General features: G+C 44.1%; 2 protein-coding genes across 2 annotated transcripts in view; both read left to right on the forward strand.

Annotated features, from left to right (window-relative positions):
* Nup75 (nuclear pore complex protein Nup75) overlaps window positions 1-7,815 on the forward strand; it is a 77,988-nt gene extending 70,173 nt beyond the window's left edge. Inside the window, exons 21-22 of the mRNA XM_075685649.1 lie at window positions 702-864; window positions 7,609-7,815. Of these exons, the coding sequence (XP_075541764.1) occupies window positions 702-864; window positions 7,609-7,701 (256 nt within the window). The 3' untranslated portion in view covers window positions 7,702-7,815. The remainder of the gene's footprint in view (window positions 1-701; window positions 865-7,608) is intronic.
* Window positions 7,816-16,305: 8,490 nt separating this feature from the next.
* The window catches only part of SMC5 (structural maintenance of chromosomes 5), a 120,961-nt gene continuing 114,471 nt past the window's right edge, over window positions 16,306-22,795 (forward strand). Inside the window, exon 1 of the mRNA XM_075685650.1 lies at window positions 16,306-16,487. Coding sequence (XP_075541765.1) covers window positions 16,438-16,487 — 50 coding nt within the window. The 5' untranslated portion in view covers window positions 16,306-16,437. The remainder of the gene's footprint in view (window positions 16,488-22,795) is intronic.

A 22,795-nucleotide genomic window follows, 5' to 3' on the forward strand; every position in this document is an offset into this window, starting at 1 on the left:
TTACTCTCCAGGGAAGCTGACTTTAAGGTCTCACAGAGGGTAAATGACTGAGGAAAGCATAGTTGTATGAGGCACTGTCACTCTGTCCATCTTGTAGGTGTTGAAAAGACAGGTTGGGAGTGTCAATGCGTGCCTCTTGCCACACCCATTCTCAAAGTGCCGATTTGGGCTATTTGGTTGGACGTTATTTGGTTGGAAACTAGCAACCCGAAAGTAAAATGTGGATAAAACAAACACAATGCTGATTTCCAACAGGTGTTTTTCGTTCGAAACAGAGGCTTCCTTACAAGCAAGACAGTGCAAGCACTCGGAATAAGTTCTATATGACCGGCACAAAAATAAACAGCAAAGCAAGCTCGATACCCATGCCTATGTTATGAAATTCCCACATTCCAAGTTTTAACGTTTTTAATCTCTTGTTCATAGAGAAACAAAAGGGACGTTGATGTACTCAGTGTTGCAACATGACATCTCCTATTGTAAGCAAGCGAGTCCACTGTTTGCATTTCTGGGTCTGGTCTTTTTCTTTATCTTCTATTATTTTGCTCCATTTACAGGGAGCCATTCAAGCCAACTCACCTAGTTCTCTATTATATTGCTTTGGAACATTAAACACAATTAATCAATCAGTCAATCGATCAACCAGTTGTTCTGGATTTGTGCTAACAGTGCACTTGTCTGCGTTTATGGCTTGTATGCAGTTTGTGGCCTCGTCTTCTCCGGGATGCGATTCACACGCTGTCAGACTCAACGGAGCTTCTGCTGGATATGAACCAGGTGCTGCAGTTGTTGAGTTGCCTGGAGGCAGTCTCTGCAGGAAGCACAGCATCTGGAAATGTAGTTGATGTGCCAGAATCACAGCAGGTGTGGGAAAATTCTACTTTCCTTCTTTTTACAAGAATAAGTGCCAAAAAAGCGACATTAGCCAGTAGCTTCACAATGTGGGATACTGTCGAATCTGGATAATTCGAACTCGAAAGGGCCCGAAAATTTATTCAAGTTAAACAGAGTTAAAATTAAAAGAGGCTCATTGAATGAAGTACTGTATGCAGCACTGCGTTAGGCGGCGCATGTTTACTAAGCTAAGGCGCAAGTAACGGGTTCCAGAAGTGTGGCTTCACTGCGGGACGGCATGTAGTGCTAGAAGCCTCAATTGTAGGCAGCACTGCATTAGGCGGCGCATGTGCACTGAGCTGACACGAGTTCCACAAGTGTGGCTTCACTTCAATGCGGCGTGTGCTGCTATGAAGCCGTTATTGTAGGCAAAATTTTTATTGCTGTGAAGTCGCACTGCAAGGCAAAATTTCCGTATAAACCCACACCACGACATTACTGTTAAATTTAACAAAATTTATTTTGACTTATACGTGCCCAAATACGGTACTTATAGGGGACTACGGGAGCAGTAGCAGGCACGCAGCAGCACTGTCGATTCATAAATGCTGTTGTGTGTGTTTGATGTGCCGCTAAAAGTATGATCGGTGGCACGCTATGTTCGAATTAACAGTCACAAATGCTTATGCATTTGTATTACTGGGTGTTTTATCACATTGAAATACGCATTATTGTGACAGGACCACAGCGTCAGTTCGAATAAACTAAGTTCGAATTAAGCGGGCTCAAATTAATGTCCACTGTACCTGGGTTGGCGTGCTCACGACTATACTGACTCATGCTTTCTCCACACTCATTTCACAGCTGAGTGATAGAAGCATTAGCGAGTGGCTAAGGTTGTGGGTGAACACAAATTCGAAGTGAGTGCAGCTGAGTTTGAGTGGACGCAATATAAACATAAGTGAATGCTGGCCAACATGAGTACGGCCAGAAGTCATTGATGGTGATCTTGAGTAAACGTGAGTATGAATGCGAGTGATTGTCTGCGAGTATGGGTGGGCATGAGTATGTATGTGAGTGAGCACCGGTGAGGGGGTGCCACTTAGTGTGAATGGAAGAAAGCAACTATGAATGCAAGTAAATGGCAGTGGGCACAAGTAGGAATGTTAGCACATTGAAACAAAACAATATTTGAGAATGTGAAACCTTTCTTTGGAAACAGAAAAGAGAAGTGCACAACTGCCGAATGTTGTCTTCGAGCTACCAGTGCCAAGACTGCATCATTGGTGCAGTGTTTCAAAATTCGATCGAACATGAGCTTTCCCAGTACATTTGAAACCCACGATAATGAAATCTCGCGACAACGAAATATTTTATTGTCCCTGGCAATCGCCCATTGGATTCAATGCGTTTCGGGCCTCATGACAATGAAATGTCACTGTGCTACAATCCTGCATCAACGAAGTTTGTTGAAACATAACCCCGCATATTGCCTACTTGCGCAAGGCGAACAGGCTCCAAGATGTGCTCAAATGCGATTGCTTTGCACTAAAATTGTATAACATACCACCACATTACACTTGTGCGGGCACCGCCATTTTTGTTGTAATACGGGGGTTACTGGGGTACAAACACATGGACAACATAAGTAGAAGTGGACAGGATGCACACAGTCCTGTCCACTTCTACTTATGTTGCCCGTGTGCCTGTAGCGCAGTAATCCCCATGTTACAAGATGAACTTCCACCAACTGTGCGCGTCCTGTCCACTTCCACTTATGTTGTCCGTCCGTATGTTTGTAGCGCAATAACCACCGTATTATGAGATGAACCTCCACCAACTAGCCCAAATTGCCACTTTAAGCATCCCTTGCTTCATGAATGCTGTTTTTGGCGCCACCCTATAGGCATTGCGTGCGGATTCAGTGCCGGACATAGATTGCGTGAAGGGGCAATAATCTCGGTCAATTGCCTTGTCTTTGGGTATACGAGATACAATCACTTTCGTACTCGGCACAGGACGCGTCGACGCCTATGACAGCGTGGGCTGGAGAAATGCTGCTGCATGCGTGGAGCGCTGTTACTCTGCGTCCGGTGCCAGGTTGCACAAAATCTGGCAAAAGTGATTGTATCTCTGAAAGCAACTGACCGAGAATACTGCTTGACAGCAGTGCAGCCACTGCTGATCTACGCATGCGGCGCACTTTGTACTGCCGGCAATGCGGTTCCATAACCTTGAGCAGAGCTTGCCAAAGTAGGCTAATGGAATTTTCACAGCAAAATTTCGTTCTTTGACGCATTACGTATCTGTGCTGTCTCATTTCACAACAACGAAATTCTCGCGAAAGTGAATTTTTTCATGTTGCCACCAATTTCGTTATTGTGAGGTTCGACTGCATGTTCGGATCGAATGATCGCAGGTGGTAGTGACCGCAGATCGATGCTTATGCTTGGTATGTTTGCTGGACAGTGTGGGGATTGTGTTTGTGCATTGTGTTGCCTCGCCATAGTGCAGCACATTTTAGGCATTAAGGCAGTGTTGTGGAGAAGTTACTTTTGAACTCTAGGTGTGTGGGCCACCGCTTTCCCTCTCTTTCCTCCGAGGGCAGCATTGAGCAGCGACATTAAAACACTTGCTGCTGACTGCCCCCAAAAGGACCAGAGGCTCACCCGACTGGTCTGTTTGGGCAGAAAATCGTGTCCCCGCTCTCCTGATGGCTAAAGCTAACCGTGAGAGCTGGGGCGCGGGGAAAAGCTCTTGCACACCGACATGAACAGGGCGTACGGAATTACAATTCCCTCAATCAGCCCTTTTTGCTCGCTGGCAGGGTCCTCAACTCGAATTGGAAACATACCTTTTTGCTGCTCCTGTTCTAGAGACTATGTGGAAGAGATGCAGCTAACCTCATGTGCGTGGGCATATTGCACCAGGTTCTCCTTAGAGTCTAATCGAGCTGGAGGAACATTACCCTGGTAGCACAGTTGTTGGGAGCCATCCTCTCTTATAGCGTCGTATTGCAGTGTTCTCTAATAGTGTTGTGTAACCCTTGAATTGCAGGAGCTCCAGCTCATGCGCACCACACAGATAGGGTGTAACAGTTAGTCAACACCAAGGTAGTCGTATAATAAATACAGTGGAATCTTGCTCATTCGAACATGCTTAATTTGAACTTCCGGTTTATTCGAACTGATGCTGTGACCAGGTCCTGTCAAAGTTATGTGTATTCCAATAAGCGAAAACGCCCGGTAATTCGAATGCACAAGTATTTGCGCCGGTTAATTCGAACATGCCATGCTCCGACAATGCTCTCAGCAGCACAACAAATCACGCAGTGGCGCCCCCGACCAGCATTGCTCAGACCCCGCCATAGAGGAAAGGCTTAAGAGAAACCCCTCAACGCTGAAGAGAAAAAAAAACCATGGCGAAAATTTCATTCTCTCAAATGGCAAGGTCGCTGTTTCTGCGTCGCGCAGTGGCAGCAACGCTAGCGGCAAAACGCGTGCTGCAAGAGGGATCAGTCCTGGGCTGACCTTTCGCGACTTGCCGTGGCAGCAAGCGAGCCGCGAGTGGAGGAGACCAATAAAAGTGGCCCCTAGAGTGATGTACGCACAGGAAACAGGTGTCATGTGAACACGCCTGACCGCTTTATTCATACTCGCGTCTGGTTCAGCCGGACCACTTGTTTCGCACGATCGTCTGCTCGTGTCAGATCTCACTCGAGCTTGTTTTGGTTTGCTTGCTTTGGTCTTGTTTATGCTTGTTTTTTTACAATGACGAGTTTAAACCGAGACATCTCGATAGAAAAGTTGTTGGAGACAGTGCGCCATATCCGATCCTGTATGACAAGGCAGCCCCTGAATATACGTACAAGGATGCGAAGGCTACACCTAGTACCTCATTCTCCTTATCTTTTGAACGCGGCTATGCCACAATGGAAGGGATCACACCAACAGGATTGTGATAACTGGCAACAACTTCGTCCTTTTGATAAGACCACCAAAGCAACTGTGCTGCTTCGGTGGCAGAGGTAATTAGCGCCATCAAACAACCTGGCGGAACAGCAAATCCGCTTCCCTCCCGCCCTTCCTTGCAACTACGCTCCCCTCGTCCTCCCTCTCAACGCCCTCGTAACTCCCTTACCTTCGACGGTTCAGGCCCCTTCGAGTTCGAATTATCGAGATTTGACTGTGCCTTCCTTGTACTCTGGACCACAGAGCAAGAATTCTTGAGGAGGTGAAACCGCGCTCACTTGAGCGACCCAATAAAGTCGCGGTGTAGGGCACAGCGCTGACGTGCTCTCTGAAGAGGCTTGCCAGTTCAAAGCCGTTGGTGGCGATTCACCACTAACGCTTTACACATGAATGGGCGTATTTCTTGCGCATCTTCGCCGGCTCCTAATGCCTTGAAAAATTAACGAAAAAAAAATGGTCACTTACAGAGTAATTACCTGTGTGATTTATTTTTTAGAATGCCAAATCTATAATCTATGTTTTTCCCTCTATGCCATTAGTTCATATTTAGATTGTTCTTCTAACTTCTTCCCTGCCGTGCCTTGAATGATTGAAAGCATTGTTAGTGACAATGCTGGGAACCACAAACTCCTGCGATAGTATTGCTTCGGGTGTCTTGACAATCCGTAGGATGCTGGTAAAAAACAAAGTGCGCAGAATGTACCATGCCTACCTCTGTATCCTGTGGGTCAGTTTTCAAGCATTGCAGTTTGATTTCTTTGCTACTGCTACCTGATTATATATACAGCAAGAAGGCAGTGAGTTCGTCTGGAGCTTCCCGATTCCTCATTTACCACACTGCTGGTTGAAGTCTAATATTCCAGCACCAACCTATTGCTGGTCCTCTTGGTAATTGCTTGACAGCTTCCATTTGGAAGTCCTTGTTGCATGGTAAGAATTGCATGACCCCACCATTTCATTCATACAGGGTCGCTAGGAACTTTGAAGGTACCTTTTTCCTGCAGGATGTGTAGCCACTGCTGCAGTTTGGCACGACATATTTCTGCCCCAACCTTAAAGAAAGGTACAAATAGATAGCGCTCGCCTTTGTTGCAACGTGGAAAGTGCACACGAAGTCTGAGAAGCCAGCGCTGCCTGCACAATGCAGAAGCCCGTGAGAGCTTTAATAGAGACGGAAAGCCTACAGATGGCAAAGAAACACGACAGCTTGCATGTCTGAATTGGGAGCTTTTCATCCCAAGGCCACCTATGCATGTGCTCACACCACATGCGAGCGAGTGAACTGTGGCATCAGCAGATGTCGTCTGCTCCGGAATTACTACTAGTAGCGCGTTTGAAGCGCAGTACGGCATGTAATAAGGACAGTATTCATTAATGGCTGTTGATAAAATGTGTGCCACTTCTATTTATTGACACTACAGAATGAAATCTGGGAAAATGTACAATATATGAGACGATATTGTGATTTTTGTGCGTCACGTCCATGGAAAAACATGTAAACGATGGCAACGTGCCGGATGCGTCGTCTGTCGTGCTGTGGTGAAATCTGCATTTTCTTCTCGCCCGACCGTGACTTTATCGTGCTGCCTGCGTGCACTCTCGCGGCCTAGCAGATTCCTCTCCTCAAATAGTTCTTTCTCCGTGCTCTGGGCCTTCTCCTTGTGGCACTCTGTCTCGCTCCCAGTAGAGACTGAACAAGTGTCCATTTTAAGCACATGACACACAGGCGACGGAGCTGATCGTCCGCCTGAGGCTTGGCTCCTGGGACCGATGCAGTAATCTAAGTGACCCCTGCTGGAGCACTGCGTGATACAGACAACCACGCTCGTGCGGCAGTGCATCAGGATTAGGCTTCGATCAAAGTTATTTGGATCTAGTAATGTATTGGTGCAAGCTGCATCATTTAAGGCTTTGTTCTAGGCTAGTGCAGTTAACATGTTGCTTTTTCGTAGACATATTTTGAGGAGCTCGCAATAGAGTGACCAAGGCTATTCTTTGACATGATGCTAGACTGACTCACAATATTGGTATTCAAATGCAGATGCAGCCACTTTTCATCCATTCTAACAATGAAAATCCCAAGGTTTTTTTTATCTATACCATACCGGAAAGCTTCAGCTTAAGGGGCATATATTTTTGACTAATTTCTTGCATCAGATAATGCTTATAGATTAAGAGATACATTCATACATATGCTGAAAGGAGCATAGCTTAATATCTCTAGAACATGTAGATAACTTTTGGCATAGTTCCAACAACATCTTGAGTCATTCTAAAATGGGAAACAGAGTGATCATCTGTTTTGCGACTCTTTCTCGACTACAACAGAGGATTGCAACTCCATAGCGTAGCTAGAGCACATTGACCTGCACTGTGCGTCAGAGCTAAAAGGCATGCACCAGAAAGAACCCTTCATTTTGTTTTGCAAGAAAAGAAGGACCTTGAAACTGGCCCATACGGAAGCGGCTACGTCTGTCCGCTGACATTATGTTTGATGTTCCTAAACAGGAGCGCATGTCTGTCTTCATTGACTGACACAACATTGCATCTGCTGAAGGCAGTAACCAGTGCTACTACACCAGATATTTGCTGCCTTTCAATATGCAAAACATGCAACATTTTTTTTTACTAAGGGCAGCCCATGTGGCTCCCAGAGAGGTTGGTTTGGCCCTTGCCAGTTTTGAGTTGTGCAGCCCTGGTTTGGAATGCTCGGTTCAAACTGAAACCATGTAGCCATCTTGGCATGTATATGCGTTCCACATTCCTAAAATGCTTTTGTTCTGTTATCTGTTTTTGCTCACAGAACTGGACAAAGACTGAAGAAAAGGAGCTGCGACAACTGCTTTCTCACCATCTAGTACACGCAATCACAAAGGAAGCCAGTGCACCACCATGAGCACAGAAAGGGCTCCTCAGCTCATTTCAAATCGTTGATATCTTTAATGCAGTGCCATTTGTATTAACATATGATGACATTTCATTTATTGCCATGAATAAAGTGCAAATCAAGCCTGTGTGTCTCATTGTCGTACGAAAATACTATATATTCAAGTTGGCCTGGCTTAAGGAAGGCAAACTAATGTAAATGCAGTCTGCTTGAGCTGTGGGGTTTTTCTTAATGCATCACTTCTGGCTTTGCTTGTTCACAGTGTACTTACAGAAACAAACTGATTGTTGACTGGTATGTATTTAGTCTTGAGCACAAACAAGCGTGGCACTGAAAAGACTGCTAGCTTAGAGAGAAGAAAAACTGCAGAGGTCACGTTTTTGATCAGAGACATTGCTCTAGTCTTAACTGTTTAGATTTCTTGGCTATTGACATTTTACATAAATTTTGTACTTAGCATTTGTTCTGTACTCGCATTAATCATGTGCAGGCCACCACCACAAAGTGCCTATGACCTAGCTGAGCAATTCCTTATGTACAAGAGGTCTTGAGCATTCTTCAAAAGAGAATCTGCCAGAGTGAGAAAGGCTGTGGCTTGTAATGATGACTTTAAATAATTTCATTGGAAAACATTTGTGCTTGACTGTGTGACTAACTTTGCTTGGTAGTCTGTGTTGCCATAGTTCCTTATATTAAAATCAAGTTCTGGGGTTTTATGTGCCAAACCATGATATGATTATAAGGCATGTCGTAATGGGGACTCCAGATTAATTTTGATGACCTGAGGTTCTCTAACGTGCATCTAGATGCTTTTTTAAATGCATTAACATTTTTTTAATTTTGCCCCCATCGAAGTGTGGTTGCCATGGCTGGGATCAAACTTGCAACCTCGAGTTTAGTAGTGCAACGCCAAAGTTCCCACACTGTCTGAACGATCAGCCTAAGTAGTAGAAGAGCAAAAAGATGTTTTATAGTAAATACTTATGCGTCATTACGAATGTACTTACATTGCAGAATGATTCCTGTTATGGTGAATTGCTAGCCATAGTTGAAGAATACAATCTAGACATAAACACTTGCGATATATATTTCTTACAGTTTCTTTGCCATTTCCTATCAATCATCCTTATTGCGGAGTAGATTCAGGTCAATATTCCTATGCCAGCATACCTCTTTGTTTAAATACAGAGCTTTTCTTGCCTTTGCTATTGTAGGCAATACCTTTGCTGTCAAATTTACTATGAAATGAAGCTGAAGCATTGATTTGCACAGGCAACAGTGCAAGAGCATTCAATGCAACCTTCTAGTGTCTTTGGCCATATTTTGCAAGAGCTTAGTTGGCCTCAGTACAGGCAGCTTCAAAAAACCTGTCGCACATGTGGTTGTAGAAAACATATTTTTCTGTGCTTTAGTCTGTTGTAGCCTCTTTGCATGATAATGTGTGTACCTAAAATAAGGCCTAAAATTGTGTAACCTTTTCTCATTTGTAACAACGCTGCAAGCTTTAATGATGTGGCAGATGCAAGTGTTTAGGTCTCTCTAAGAGTCAAATGCAGGTCCATAACATGCATGTGTCTGTGTATATATCTGAAATTTTGAATTTATTTGCCAACTGAAACTCTTGGGGAAGGCCACATTTTACTTTCGGCCATTTCTCATAAAAGGGTACCAAACTGAACTGTCAAGTTATTTCTGATAAATATACAGAAGTACAGTTAAACCTCAACATAACAAATAGCAGGTAGAATCGGCAATTTTCGTTTTATCGAAATTTCGTTGTATTGAAATTCAGCCTTTTACGAAAATAACCACAGTCACCGACAGATTCTTTACAGGGAAAGGGGCCGCATAATTACCCAAATTTTCAGGCAATCGCAAAAGCAAATTTGAATGAGAAAACAGTTCATTTTGGTGAATTTGGGAGTCACCGACGAATTATATGGTGTCATGCCACGTTGATGTTATCTTCACATAGGCGGTACGAATTAAGCGAAGCCAGCTGCGCTTTCGTGCGCACTCCGCCCCTGCGGCTGATTGCATTGGCCATACTCGGACGACGCAATCATGAAAAGCGCCTGCAACGGGAAGCGAATGCTTCGTCTGCCTCTCGCTCTGACGGGTCACCGAAACTCGAGATTACGCAACCTTCAATACAAACGCAAACGCGCCGGAAGGCAGCTTAGATGATGCCACGCCGTCTCTGCACACCCACTCGTTGCACGTGCAGAAGATTACCTCTAAAGCAGGGTGCGTGGCTGTGCATGGGCTCAGCTGTGCTTACAGCCATGCGCAGCCATAGCTGAGACGTGCCAGAAATCATGAAGTATCAACTTAGCCCCCTGCCTCTCGTGCACGCTTGATCACATTATCGCGAGCTCACTCCCCTCCCCTCTTTCCCTTTGCTCGCACAGGGAGGTGGCACTCGTGCATGAAGCCACCATATTTCTTTCTCACCCTCGCACACTTTCACTCCACGTAAAGCACAAAGTGCGTGGGGTGCAATAGGATCTTATCGCCCTTGGACTTTATATGGAACATGACGCGGCTTCACTTATGCGGTCGGTCTTGTCGTGCTGCACACGATTTTAGAGGTGCGTTTGCAAGCAGCTGCTTGTAATTCAATCATTTGACCGTCTGCGTCCGCGGAAGTGTCTGTTTATTGTCTCGGCATTCCTTTGCTGTGGAAGCGAAACTTCGTCATATTGAAATCACATGCACACTTCATTATATTGAGTTTCTAGTTACATCATGTTCTATGGTTTGTGAAAAGTTAAATACTTCTTTATATCGAGAATTTCGTTATACCGAGGATTAACTGTACTACCATTTTCCGAGCAGTGTCAGCATTCCCCTGCACGCACCATTTTTTATTATTATTATTAGGCACTTTCCAACTTCATAACTGTTGAACTTGGAATTGTTGAAAGTTTACGCTCGTCCCATGTTTCTGCTTGTCCCTGTGTCATTCTTGCGCTATTTATCCCAATTTATGTATCCCAGCAACATACCCAAACTTATTCCCTGCTAAAGTTCATAACTCCACAACGTTGTTTTTCATGATCTTTAAGATTGCAGAATTAAAAAATTGCCGACGATTACGTTACTTCCTAATGCGGAATTTCAGCGCAGCTCTTCAGCTGTTTTGGCTTTTCGATATATTGAGGCAAAGAATTCCAGCACAATATGTATGTACAGTTACAGGCAACTTTTTATTCTTCACATGTACATATTCCTTATTTAAGAAACACTACACTCCCAGTTCTTGATTGTTATGAAGGAAGCTTTGTGGTCAGAGAAATGGATGGTTATATGCTCGACTTGCTGCACCAATGCCTGGTTCGGTGCAGCGCACTTCTGGATTCTGGCTGTGACAACAGCGCTGTGCCTCTGTTCGGGCAGCTCGTTTAGCAGCAGCGGCAGATGGACTTCCACCAGTTTCCTCGCTCATGGCTCAGAAAGAACTGGCTGAGAATAAACTATTTATATAGGCAGACAGATTATATTATAATATAAACCGTCTATGAGCCTCGGGCAATCCATCTCGTGCGGAACATTTCACACCAGCCACCGCAAACGGAGCGTAGCTTGGTGCAACTGCCTCGATCACTTATCGGGAAGTCTCGGGAGGCAGCACATAGGCGCATGGGAGCATTGTGCGGCAAAGAGATGGCAATGACTGACTGACGCTGCTAGCATGTCGGCTGAAGGTGGCTCTGGTTTTGTCTTGGGAGGCGCGCCGTGATTCGCTGATACCATGAAGTTTCATACACTATTGTAGAAAACTGTATGACTGATAACGAGCCAGCACTTTGGCAACCGGAGAACACCGCGAGCTCTCGCATGGTCGCCGCCACGGAGGAGGGGTGGGGAGGGGTAGAGGTGGTGGTGGCGGTAAACATTTGTTACTTGAGTCTTATTTACAATGCTACTTGTGAGGGGATTCAGGAACGTGTAGGGTGGCTGGGAGTTTGGGGCCTTCGGCGACCCTCAGAGCCAGTCCACCAGCCATGTTTGGTCGTCTGGGCTGGAGCTAGACACTGTGGTCTTCCATCCCTCGACGTCGGTGAGTTGCCACTCAGAGGGTGGCAGGAGCTCAGGGCATATGAACATTATGTGATGGAAGTTGGTTTTAGGCGTGCTGCAGAGTGTACATTCCTCTCAATAGAGGCCTGGGTGAACCAGGGCGGGAAAAGATGGAGAGAGGAAGGTTTGTGCCTGAAACTGGCGCCAGGTAGTTTGCTGGAATTTCGTTAAGGATTTGTGTGGGGGAGGATATCTCAACCGCATTTCGTGGTGGTGGAGGGTGATATGATATTCTACCAATCGGTCTCTGGCGTTATCTAGGTCATCGAACAGCACGGCTCGGTTGACGGCTACTCGAGCGATAGAATGGGCATCTTGTTGCCCGGATGGCCTGCGTGTGTGGGCTCCCAGATGGGCTTAATTGGTCTGAGGGGAGTCTGATGTACACGCAGTGGCGAACGGCGGCTATGCATTTCAGCTTGGGCAGCAGCACATGATCGCGCTCAGCCGCCATCAAGCTATGATTGCCGCCGCATAGGGGTGGCATTGGAGGAGGAATGAAGTGATGAGCGAAGAGAGCAAGGATCGCGCTGTGCGCAAGAGGTGGTGCCAGGAGTGCGCGCAGCTAGAGCAGCGTGCTGGCTCTGGCTACGGAGCGGTTTACGGCGAGGGACAACGGCGATGCGAAACGCAGGAACGGGCGCCAAAGAGCTGCGCTCTAAAACTAATTGTGTCTGTCTATGTGCCAAAAGCATGATGTGTTTATGAGGCACGCCATGGTGGGGAACTCTGGATTAATTTTGACTACCTAAGGACCCAATGCACAGCACACTGGTGTTTCGGCATTTTGCCTCCATTGAAATATGGTCGCTGCGGGCGAAATTATTTGATCTTGCAACCAGTTTTTCTGTTGCAACATGCCTGCTTTTATCTTAAGGGTACAGTGAACTAGAAGGGGCAGTGCAGTTTGCGGACGCAGCAACGGATAGGTGCACCTGATGCCGCTGATGGCGAAAGGAGCGGCAGCGCTGCAATCGCTCGCTCTTGCATGCGGCGCCTGTTGCGTGGCTTGAAAGCGCTTCGCTTGTGGTTCGCCCACTTTCTCTGTATGTCTGCTGCTTTTAAATTCGTGAACATTTCAGCTCGCATCGACAGCGAAGAGGTTGGCGACTGATATTGTGCGACATTATGTGTCTGTACAGTTCTTCTTTCAAAGGTCTCACTTAATGTGCCGTTGAAAGGTGTGCCAAGGAGAGAACGTAAAATGTAACTGCTTAACTTAACCTTACTTTTGTTGTCACGGGGACTAGGATTTGCTGAAGCAAAACAAGCAGCGGGACTTTTGTAATGCAGGTCACTTGTTCTTGTGCCCATTACCATACTATATTAATGCTGTCATTGCACTAGTGTGTAAAGCTATTCCATGCATCATTCTTCAGCATCCTACCGGCTCTTGTGTGTTTCCCCATACTTTGTGATGCCTGTACAGCGAGCATTTAGTTACAGATTACACAGACCATGGAATTGTGCCCCATTTGTGAAATGCTGTACCCGTATCCCCAGTGGCAAGAATTGCGTCCTATGGATATCCTATCGACATTCACATGCTAGGTCATCGATATCCTTAGGGATGTGCTGAATACGTCCTGCGAACATACCTCACATGACCATTTGGTTGCACTTTCCATGTCCTGCAGTCATCCGTTGCATGTCCGTGAGGGACATTCTTGGACATGCTGCATGCATGTTATGGACATACGCCAGAGCCTTTTGCATACTGTTTGCCATAATGCAAATTACGCAATTACCCTATTGAACTAATTGAAGTTTTCAAAGTAAATTGGTTCAGAAAATCCGTAGTATGGCGTAAACACGAGCTTCAGATGTGATAGTGTTGGATTGTGATTTGAACATTTGAGAAACATGACTCTGTTACGAGGAAACTAATGAAACATAGCTTCAATTCGAGAAGAAATGTTCACGTGCATGTCAAAATAATGTTCATGAGGGATAACCTTGGAACGTTCGTAATAGGATAACCAAGACTAACGTCCAGCAGATGTCTGTCCTATTTGTATCCGAAATGGTGCGTGGACATTGGGACATGATTCGGATGTCCAATGGATGAAGTGTTTTCACTGGGTCGTTAAGCTGCTCGGCAAAGCATGGTCACCATAAATACAACAATGAGTTGGTTTTCCGTTTCAGTGAAGCTATACTACTTGGCTTCTGGCATCAATGTTATGCTAGTCCTCTCCTGCTCATTCGTATTCACTGTGCGAGCGCTACATGATTTCTACAGATTAATTTCAGTGACTTTTTAAGAATAAGCGGCTTCTGCGGCGTTTGTGACTTCAATCCGTGTATGCAAGCTTTTTTTGCTGCTTTTCAATTTGTGAGCATTTCTGTACGGGTCAGGAGCAATGTACAACTCCAGCTGTTCGACATTATTCATTAGTGCAGTTTCTGTTTTATTTAAGGCATCGCCTATAATGTGCTGTTGAAAGGTTTGCCAAGGAGAGAATGAATGCAACATAACAGCTTAATTTACACTTACTTTCGATGTTGCGGGGACTATAGTTGCGTATAATTACCTGTCACGCGGTCATTCGATTGCTATTATGTACGATCTGAATCTGAGCTCGCTCGAGCTTGTATAGGCTGCCGTCTGGACCCTCAAGCTCTATAAGCTATACAAACTCGATCCTGCAGTTGCTGAAGGTATAGCAGTGATAATTTTCTATCGTGTTGAATAAGTTCATTAGGACGGGACTTGATTGCGATCGAAAGTGCCCGTGTTCTCGACAGTGTAGCTATAGGATCCAACTTGATTGCGATCGAAAGTGCCCCTGTTTTCGACAGCGTGTCTATAGGATCCACCGTCGAGGACAGATGTGCTATAGTCATTTCAGAAAACGCTTTAGCGTCTGTGGCAAAAACAATACGCATTTCATTGTCTGAGCGTAAGCTTTAGCTCGGAGGCTCCTATCTAAATACAATGGAAAGGAGAAATCATTTTTCTCAGCAACCACGGCAACAAATTTGATAAGGTTTGTTGCATTTAAAAGAAAAAGTTAATATTTGGTGACTAATTGCTAGCGGATTTTTTATTTAGGCCGTCAATGTATAAATAAAAAATTTAAAAAATCGCAAATTTTCAGAAAACGAAACTCTACAACTCAGTAACTCAGCAATGAAAAAATATATAACAATTCTGTAAATTGGATTTAATAGTAGATCTAAAACAGACAAAATTGATGTATTACACATATGGCTCTCAATTAAATTTATCACTAATATATGAGTAGGACTCTTGCAAAACCCTTGTATACAAAATGTAACAAGTTCACGCGAGACGAAAACTAACATATAAAGTTTGTCTGCTTTGAATGATCTAATGGATGCAGTTTACAGAACTGCGATATATGTTATAGGTGCAGAGCTACGAATTTGTAATTTTCATGTTTCTATTTGTTTTCAACCATACCAATTTTTGAAAATTCCTTTTAAGAATGAAGGCCCTAAATCGGAATTCTGCTTCCTACAGTCCCGAAAAGTTATCTTTTCCTAAAAATGCAATAAATTTCATTAAAATAGGCCCAGTGGTTATCTCTGACAAGCGTTTCTGCATTCTACATGTATTTGAATAGGTGGCATCGGAATTCGGCCCAATCTAAAGATTGCCACCGCACCTTTAAAACCATGTGTAAAACCATGTGAGCCAGAAAAAAGTGATGTAATGTCCGAAATGAGAAGCCAACAAACAAGGACCACTAAGGAAAACATAGGGGAAATTGGAAATTACTTGTACTTACTAATTGAATTATAGAGATAAGTAATCGCACATGTAATGCGAAGACGTGCGATCGTTCCCCTCGTGTGGCAAGTTGTTTTTTCATCAACTTTCATTACCATTAATTCATCACTTCTTTAATTCAATAGTAAGTACAAGTAATTTCCCCTATGTATGGAGTAATGTGTTTTAAACCCCATGATTTATATATAATAACATTTAAAATTGTGCAGGTTCAAATTTTCAATATTGTAGTTGCTCTTGAGCGTTTGCTTGGATCACCGTGGTTTGAATGGCTTCGAAGTTCACCCAGTTCACCTGGAGGGGCCCTACATACACTCTCAAAAAAGTTTGCACCCTTTGAGGTGTGTCTCTGCCACACAACAATAATCGTCATCTGCTTTGCTTGCGTTTCCTTGAAAACGCCGCGCCCGCTACTTTCCTGTCGGGAATGTTATGTCATGCTGATAACGTGCATGCCGTTCGTTACTGGAAAGTACCGGGCTCGCATAAGGAAATGCGGACAAAACAGATGACGTTTATGGTTTTGTGGCAAGATACGACTCAAAGGGTGTAAACTTTCCTTACACTCTTAAAACGGTTGCACCCTTTGGGGTGCATCTTTGTCCCACAATAATAATCGTAATACACTCCAACGATAGTGAGAAACTCTATGCTCCAACGGGTGTAAACATACTAATATGAAACTCTATGGTGTAAACCTTTCTTAGCAATAGCTTGATGGCGCAACCCACCCTCCCGTTCCAGAGGGGACACTCATAACATCCCTCCATCCATCCGTAGCGCGCCGTTTTCTTTTGTGCGTCATTTTTTGTGTTGGTATTCGCGTGTAATGTGAGCGCGAAGTTGGAGGAATAGCGGCACTCGTCTGATGTGCTTACATTAAGTGTCGCGTATTAATTGGCAAAATGGACTACGCAAATGGAGCCATTGTCAGAATCAAGTTGGAGAATTTTATGTGAGTAGAGCTGTCTCCGTGCTCATTTATTTTTCACGTGGCTTGTAAACACCTGTCTAGGCGATGTTGTTCCTCGTCAGCCTGCATTTTAGCGCTTATCTGATGTGTATAGTTTGGCCCCTGATTTCTCTCTTCCTCTTCGAAACGAAAAAGGCTTGTTTACTGAAACAATGACGTTATCGTACGCGAAGCGAACGAAGTGAGCGATTGCAAACTTGATGACTCCACATCTGACGGCACATCTTAATAATTTCGACCTCTTTATCAGACTTGTAAAACTGGCTGATTGGGTGCAGTTTTTTTTTTCTTGTGGTGTACTTATATAGGCGAAGTGTCCCTATCGGAGCTTCAGGCTATCTGCAGAGTTTTGCTGGTGTACTTCATGTCCACTGCAGGACGAAGGCCTCTCCCTGAGCCAACTGATTCCAACTTGCGCCTGCGAATTTCCTAATTTCGTGACCCCACCTAGCTTTCTGCCGTCCTCGACTGCGCTTCCCTTCTCTTGGCACCCATTCTGTAAATGGTCCAGCCGTTATCCATCCTACGCATTACATGGCCTGTCCCAGCTCCATTTTTCTCTTAATGTCGATTAGAATATCGGCTATTCTCATTTGCTCGCTGATACACATCTCTCGCCTCCCGTCTCCTTGCGCGGTCCTTAACTTTAGTACGGTAGCTAGCTGGTCGAGTCGGTACATCTGCATTATTATTACATGAGCGCGCACTAATAACAAGGACAAAGAGGCGAAACACGAGCGCCTTAACTTGTTCTTAACTTAGCTTAGCTTCTTTGCCAGTCTCCTAAGTTTCGACCTCGTATGTTAGCACCGGTAGAACGCAGTAATTGTACGCCTTTCTTTACAATGATAGTGTTAAGCTCACATGCAAGATCTGGCAATGCCTTCCGTATGCACTTCAACCCATTTTTATTCTGTAAGTTTCCTTCTCATGAGCAGGGTCCCCTGTGAGTAATTGACCCAGATAAACGTATTCCTTAGCAGACACTAGCGGCTGACTGGCGATCCTGAACTCTTGTTCCCTTGCCAGGCTATTGATCATTGTCTTTGTCTGCTGCATATTAATCTTCAACCCTAGTCTTACACTTTCTCTGTTAAGGTCCTCAATCACTTGTTGTAATTTGTCCCCAGTGTTACTGAACAGGACAATGTCATCTGCGAACCGAAGGTTTATTTATTTACTCATTTACTTATTTGTGATACCCTCAAGGGTACATAGTTGTACATTGCAGAGGGGAGGGGCAAGAATACATTCCAAGAGCAAAAAATACAGGATTAGTTCTAGGAATTCACAGTGCAGGGAACAAAAGAGATATGAAAAAACTAGTAATGTATTCGTAACAACCAAAAAAGAGACACATAATATGAAAATAAAGAAAGAGTACACTTTACCAAGCAGACAATGTTCACGAATAAGTACATAATTATGCCGTTTGCCACCATACATTATTTTATGTTGATTAGTGCATTCTTAAAAAGAGTGGGGTTGCTGAGATATTCGCCATTGGTAGTTTAATAGCTTGAATACTAGCTTCTTCCAAGCATGCATTGAATAGCGTTGGAGAGATTGTCTCCCCTTGCCTGACCCCTTTCTTTATAGGTATCGTGCTACTTTTCTTGTGGAGAACCAAGGTAGCTGTCGAATATTTGTAGCTATTTCGCAAGATATTCATGTATGCCTTTTGTACACTTTGATTACATAATGCCTTTATAACTGTTGGTATCTCTTCTGAATCAAATGCCTTTTCATGATCTATTTTGCGATGAACATGTGCAGAGGAATTATAGTTGTAAGACCGGCCTTTTAGTTTATGTGGTTCTTAACGCATTTATTGTAAAGAGCGGACATTAGCATCTTTCACTTTTGTGGCATATGATAATAAGTATGGCAGAAGATTGAATGTTTATTGGCCCATTTAGTGCTGCATGACAGTTCCTGTATTGCTAGTGGTCCTGCTGAATGCAGGCCCACAATCACACGTGCTGCAAGAGGCGCATGGTACAACCATAGAGGTGTGACTACTTAGACAGTGGTACGACGCAGCGTCAGATAAAAGGTGGCCAGCGCCGCCTCGTACCAAATAAAGGCATAAAATGCCTTAGTTAGGAGGAGTGTGAGCATTGTTTTGAGAAAATGAAAACTAAAGCGATGGAAAGCTACAAACATACTTTAAAAAAATATGCCTATTTAACATATATCTTGAAGTAAGCGAAGCGAGTGACTGAAATGCAGCCAAGGTTTCTAGTGACCTGAAATTCTGAGTGTCTGGGAACATATTCTGGGACGATCGCTTTCGGCCATGGAGGAGGAAAAAGGTTAGGAGGGAGCATAACGCAATGCAATTGAAGCCAAACCTGTCAGCCCAACACATGATCGCATGTAAAAGTGCACAATTGGTTTTAGTGTTTCTGCTGTACAGGCAGGGCAGCCAAACAAGCTCGCACCGAATAAAAACTACTGGCATAGCTACTGGGAACCAGACGTTTCAGCAAATCTTGATTCTTGCTCCGTGATGTCGACACAAGGCATCAAGTGTTGAGCCACCACTGAGCAAAGGGACTGGCTGCATGAAGCATTTACTTGCCAAGGCTGGCTGCATGACGTAATGCTCTCTCCTAACTTTTTCCTCCTTCCACGCTTTTGGTGATACTGTTGCCTTGGCCATCAGGCGCATGCTGGTTGGTAGGTTGAGCAAAATCGGATGAGCTGATTGACTGGTTGAGCGCTACGTCACACAAAGCTGATATTATGAGCGCTTGATGAGTGCTCCTTGTTTACAGTCGCTGTACTGTTATTCAGATTTTATCATGGCATGATTACACGCCCCTTTGAGCACAACCATAACAGTGGCCAAAATTTGGATGCCCTGCAAGGTTTCACTTAATGTCAGACGCCATCTGCTCATATGGCATTGCAAGTGACAATCTAGCCGCATATCCTATGGAAGCTTCATAATTTAAAAGCAAAAAGCTAGTCTTTTGTGGTCTTAGTGCCTGGCACTGGCACATGGGCCGAAAATAGGCTAAATAGATGTCATCATCATCATACTAATCATCATCAGCCTGTTTTTTGTCCACTGCAGGACGAAGGCCTCTCCTTGCGATCTCCAATTACCCCTGTCCTGCGCCAACCGATTCTGACTAGCACCTGCGAATTTCCCAGTTGCATCGCACTAAATAGTCATCTGTCATCTTCGATTGTGCTTCCCTTCTCTTGGTACCCATTCTGTAACCCTAATGGGCCAACGGTTATCTAACCTGCGCATTACATGACCTGTCAAGCTCCATTTTTTTCTCTTGATGGCAATTAGAATATTATCTATACCCGTATTCTCTCTAATCCAAACCGCTCTCTTTCTGTCTCTTAATGTTATGCCTAGCAATCTTCATTCCATCGCTCTTTACGCGGTCCTTAACTTGTTCTCAAGCTTCTTTGTCAGTCTCCAAGTCTCTGCCCCACATGTCAGCACTGGTAAAATGCACTGATTGTACACCTTCCTTTTCAATGATAATGGTAAGCTTCCAGTCAGGAGCTGACAATGTCTGCCGTATGCGATCCAACCAATTTTAATTCTTGTATGAATTTCCTTCTCATGATCAGGGTTCCCTGTGATTAATTGACCTAGGTAAACATACTCCTTGACAGACTCTAGAGGCTGACTGGCGATCCTGAACTCTTTTCCTTTGTCCGGCTATTCATCATTATCTTTGTCTTCTGCATATTAATCTTCAATCCCACTGTTACACTCTCTCTGTTAAGGTCCTTAGTCATTTGTTGTAGCTCGTCTGCATTTTTGCTGAATAGAACAATGCCATCGGCAAACCGAAGGTTGCTGAGATATTTGCCGTTGATCCTTTCCTAACCCTTCCCAGTTTAATATCTTGAATACTTCTTCCAAGCAGGCAGTGAATAGCATTGGAGAGATTGTGTCTCCCTGTCTGACTCCTTTCTTTATAGGTACCTTCCTGCTTTTCTTGTGTAGAATTAAAGTAGCTGTAGAACCTCTGTAGATACTTTCCAAGGTATTTACGTAAGCGTTCTGTACTCCTTGATTACGTAATGCCTCTATGACTGCTGGTATTTACCGAGTCAAATGCCTTTTCGTAATCTCTGAAAGCCATACAGAGAGGCTTATTGTACTCTGTGGATTTCTCGATAACCTGTTTAATGACATGGGTGTGATCCGTTGTAGAGTATCCCTTCCTGAAGCCAGCCTGTTCCCTTGGTTGACTAAAGTTCACTGTTGCCCTTATCCTGTTGGAGATTACTTTGGTAAATATTTTATATAATACTGGGAGTAAGCCAATGGGTCTATAATTTTTCAATTCTTTAACGTCTCCCTTTTTGTGGATTAGTATAATGCTTGCATTCTTCCAGTTTTCTGGGACCCTTGCAGTTGATAGACACTTCATATATAGAGCCGCCAGTTTTCCAAGCATTATGTCTCCTCTATCTTTGATTAAATCGACTGTTATTCCATCTTCTCTGGCCGCTCTTCCTTGTTTCATGTCTTGCAAGGCCCGTCTGACCTCATCGCTAGTTATAGGAGGTGTTTCTGTATCCGCTTCATTGCTGTTTCTGATGGAGGTATCCTGACTCCTCTGGGTATTGTACAGGTCAGTATAGAATTCTTCCGCTTCTTTTACTATATCTTCGAGATTGCTGATGATATTAGCCTGCTTATCTTTCAGTGGATACATCTTGGTTTGTCTGATGCCAAGTTTCATTCTCACAGATTTCAGGCTGCGTCCATTTTTTACAGCTTCTTCAGTCTTTCTCACTTTATAGTTTTGAATATCACTTATTTTCACCTTGTTGATCAGTTTTGACAGTTCCGCAAATTCTATCTTATCTCTTGAGTTGGACCCTTTCATTCTTTGTCATTTCTTTATTAGATCCTTTGTTACTTGGGTGAGCTTGCTTACTGGTTGCCTTGGTGCCTTGCCTCCCACTTCAGTTGCTGCCTCTGAAGCCAGCCTAGTTACGGTTTCATTCATTAGCTCTATGTCATCATCTCTGTTCTAAGGCTGCATATTTGTTTGCAAGTACGAGCCTGAATTTGTCTGCTTTTACCCTTACTGCCTTTAGGTTGACCTGATTATTCTTGACCAATTTTGCTCTCTCTCTCTTCAAATTGAGGTGAATCCTAGCCCTCATTAACCTATGATCACTGCACTTTACCCTACCTATCAATTCTATATCCTTCACTATGCTGGGATCAGAAGAAAGTATGAAGTCAATTTCATTTCTTGTTTCACCATTAAGGCTTTTCCAGGTCTGCTTTCTGTTGCTACACATCCTGAAAAAGGTGTTCATTATTCGAAGCTTATTCGTTTCTGTTAATTCTACCAGCATCTCTTCTCTAGTGTTCCTGGAATCGATGCCGTAGTTGCCACTTGCTTGTTCACCAGCCTGCTTTTTCCCCACTTTTGCATTGAAGTCGCGATTACTACAGTACACTGAGTTTGCACTTTTATCATCGCTAATTGAACATCTTCGTCAAACTGATCTACTTCCTCATCATCGTGACTGGATGTTGGAGCGTAGGCTTGTACTACCTTTCATCTGTACCTCGTTCGTAAGTTTGATTATGACTACAGCTACCCTCTCGTTAATGCTGTAGAATTCGTCAGTGCTGCCCGCTATGTCCTTATGGATTAGGATTCCTACCCTGTATTGCTTCTTATCTAGGAGACCTCTATAGCTGAGGACATGTCCGTTATTCAGCAATCTATAGGCCTCACCAGTTCTTCTAATCTCACTAAGGCCAATGATATCCCAAACAATGTCTGATAGTTCCTCAGAGTCCTGCTAAGCTAGCCTCGCTCGAGAGGGTCCGGGTGTTAAACGTTGCAAGGGTCAGTTTCCATTGGCAGCCTGTCCCGACTCTGCTGCTATTGAATAGATGTACCCTGCCGCTATTGGAGTCACTCGCCATTGGGCCTAGATTCTTGCATGCTGGCCAGTCAAGTTCGAATTATATGGTGAAAGCCAATTTCAAGATCGAAATAATGCAGGTTTGGGTTTATCGAAATGTATGGGTGCCTTGCAGGACCTTTGGTCGGGATCAAATTAATCAAAAAACTTAAATAACCAGAGTTAATTCAATCCATTCGCGCTGAAGAACTTTAGTCCAGATTGGCAAGGCCAACTTAAATTTTGTTGTCGACACCGATGCGACCGTGTTGCTTTTGAACTTGAAAAAGATTTCCTGCAGAATATTTCTGGGGCCTGGCTGCTGCAATCAAACTTCCTCCTTGAGGATTGCTCCAATTAGTTGGACTCCACAC

The sequence above is a fragment of the Dermacentor variabilis genome, chromosome 3, assembly GCF_050947875.1.
Source record: "Dermacentor variabilis isolate Ectoservices chromosome 3, ASM5094787v1, whole genome shotgun sequence".
Taxonomy (NCBI): Eukaryota; Metazoa; Arthropoda; class Arachnida; order Ixodida; family Ixodidae; genus Dermacentor; species Dermacentor variabilis.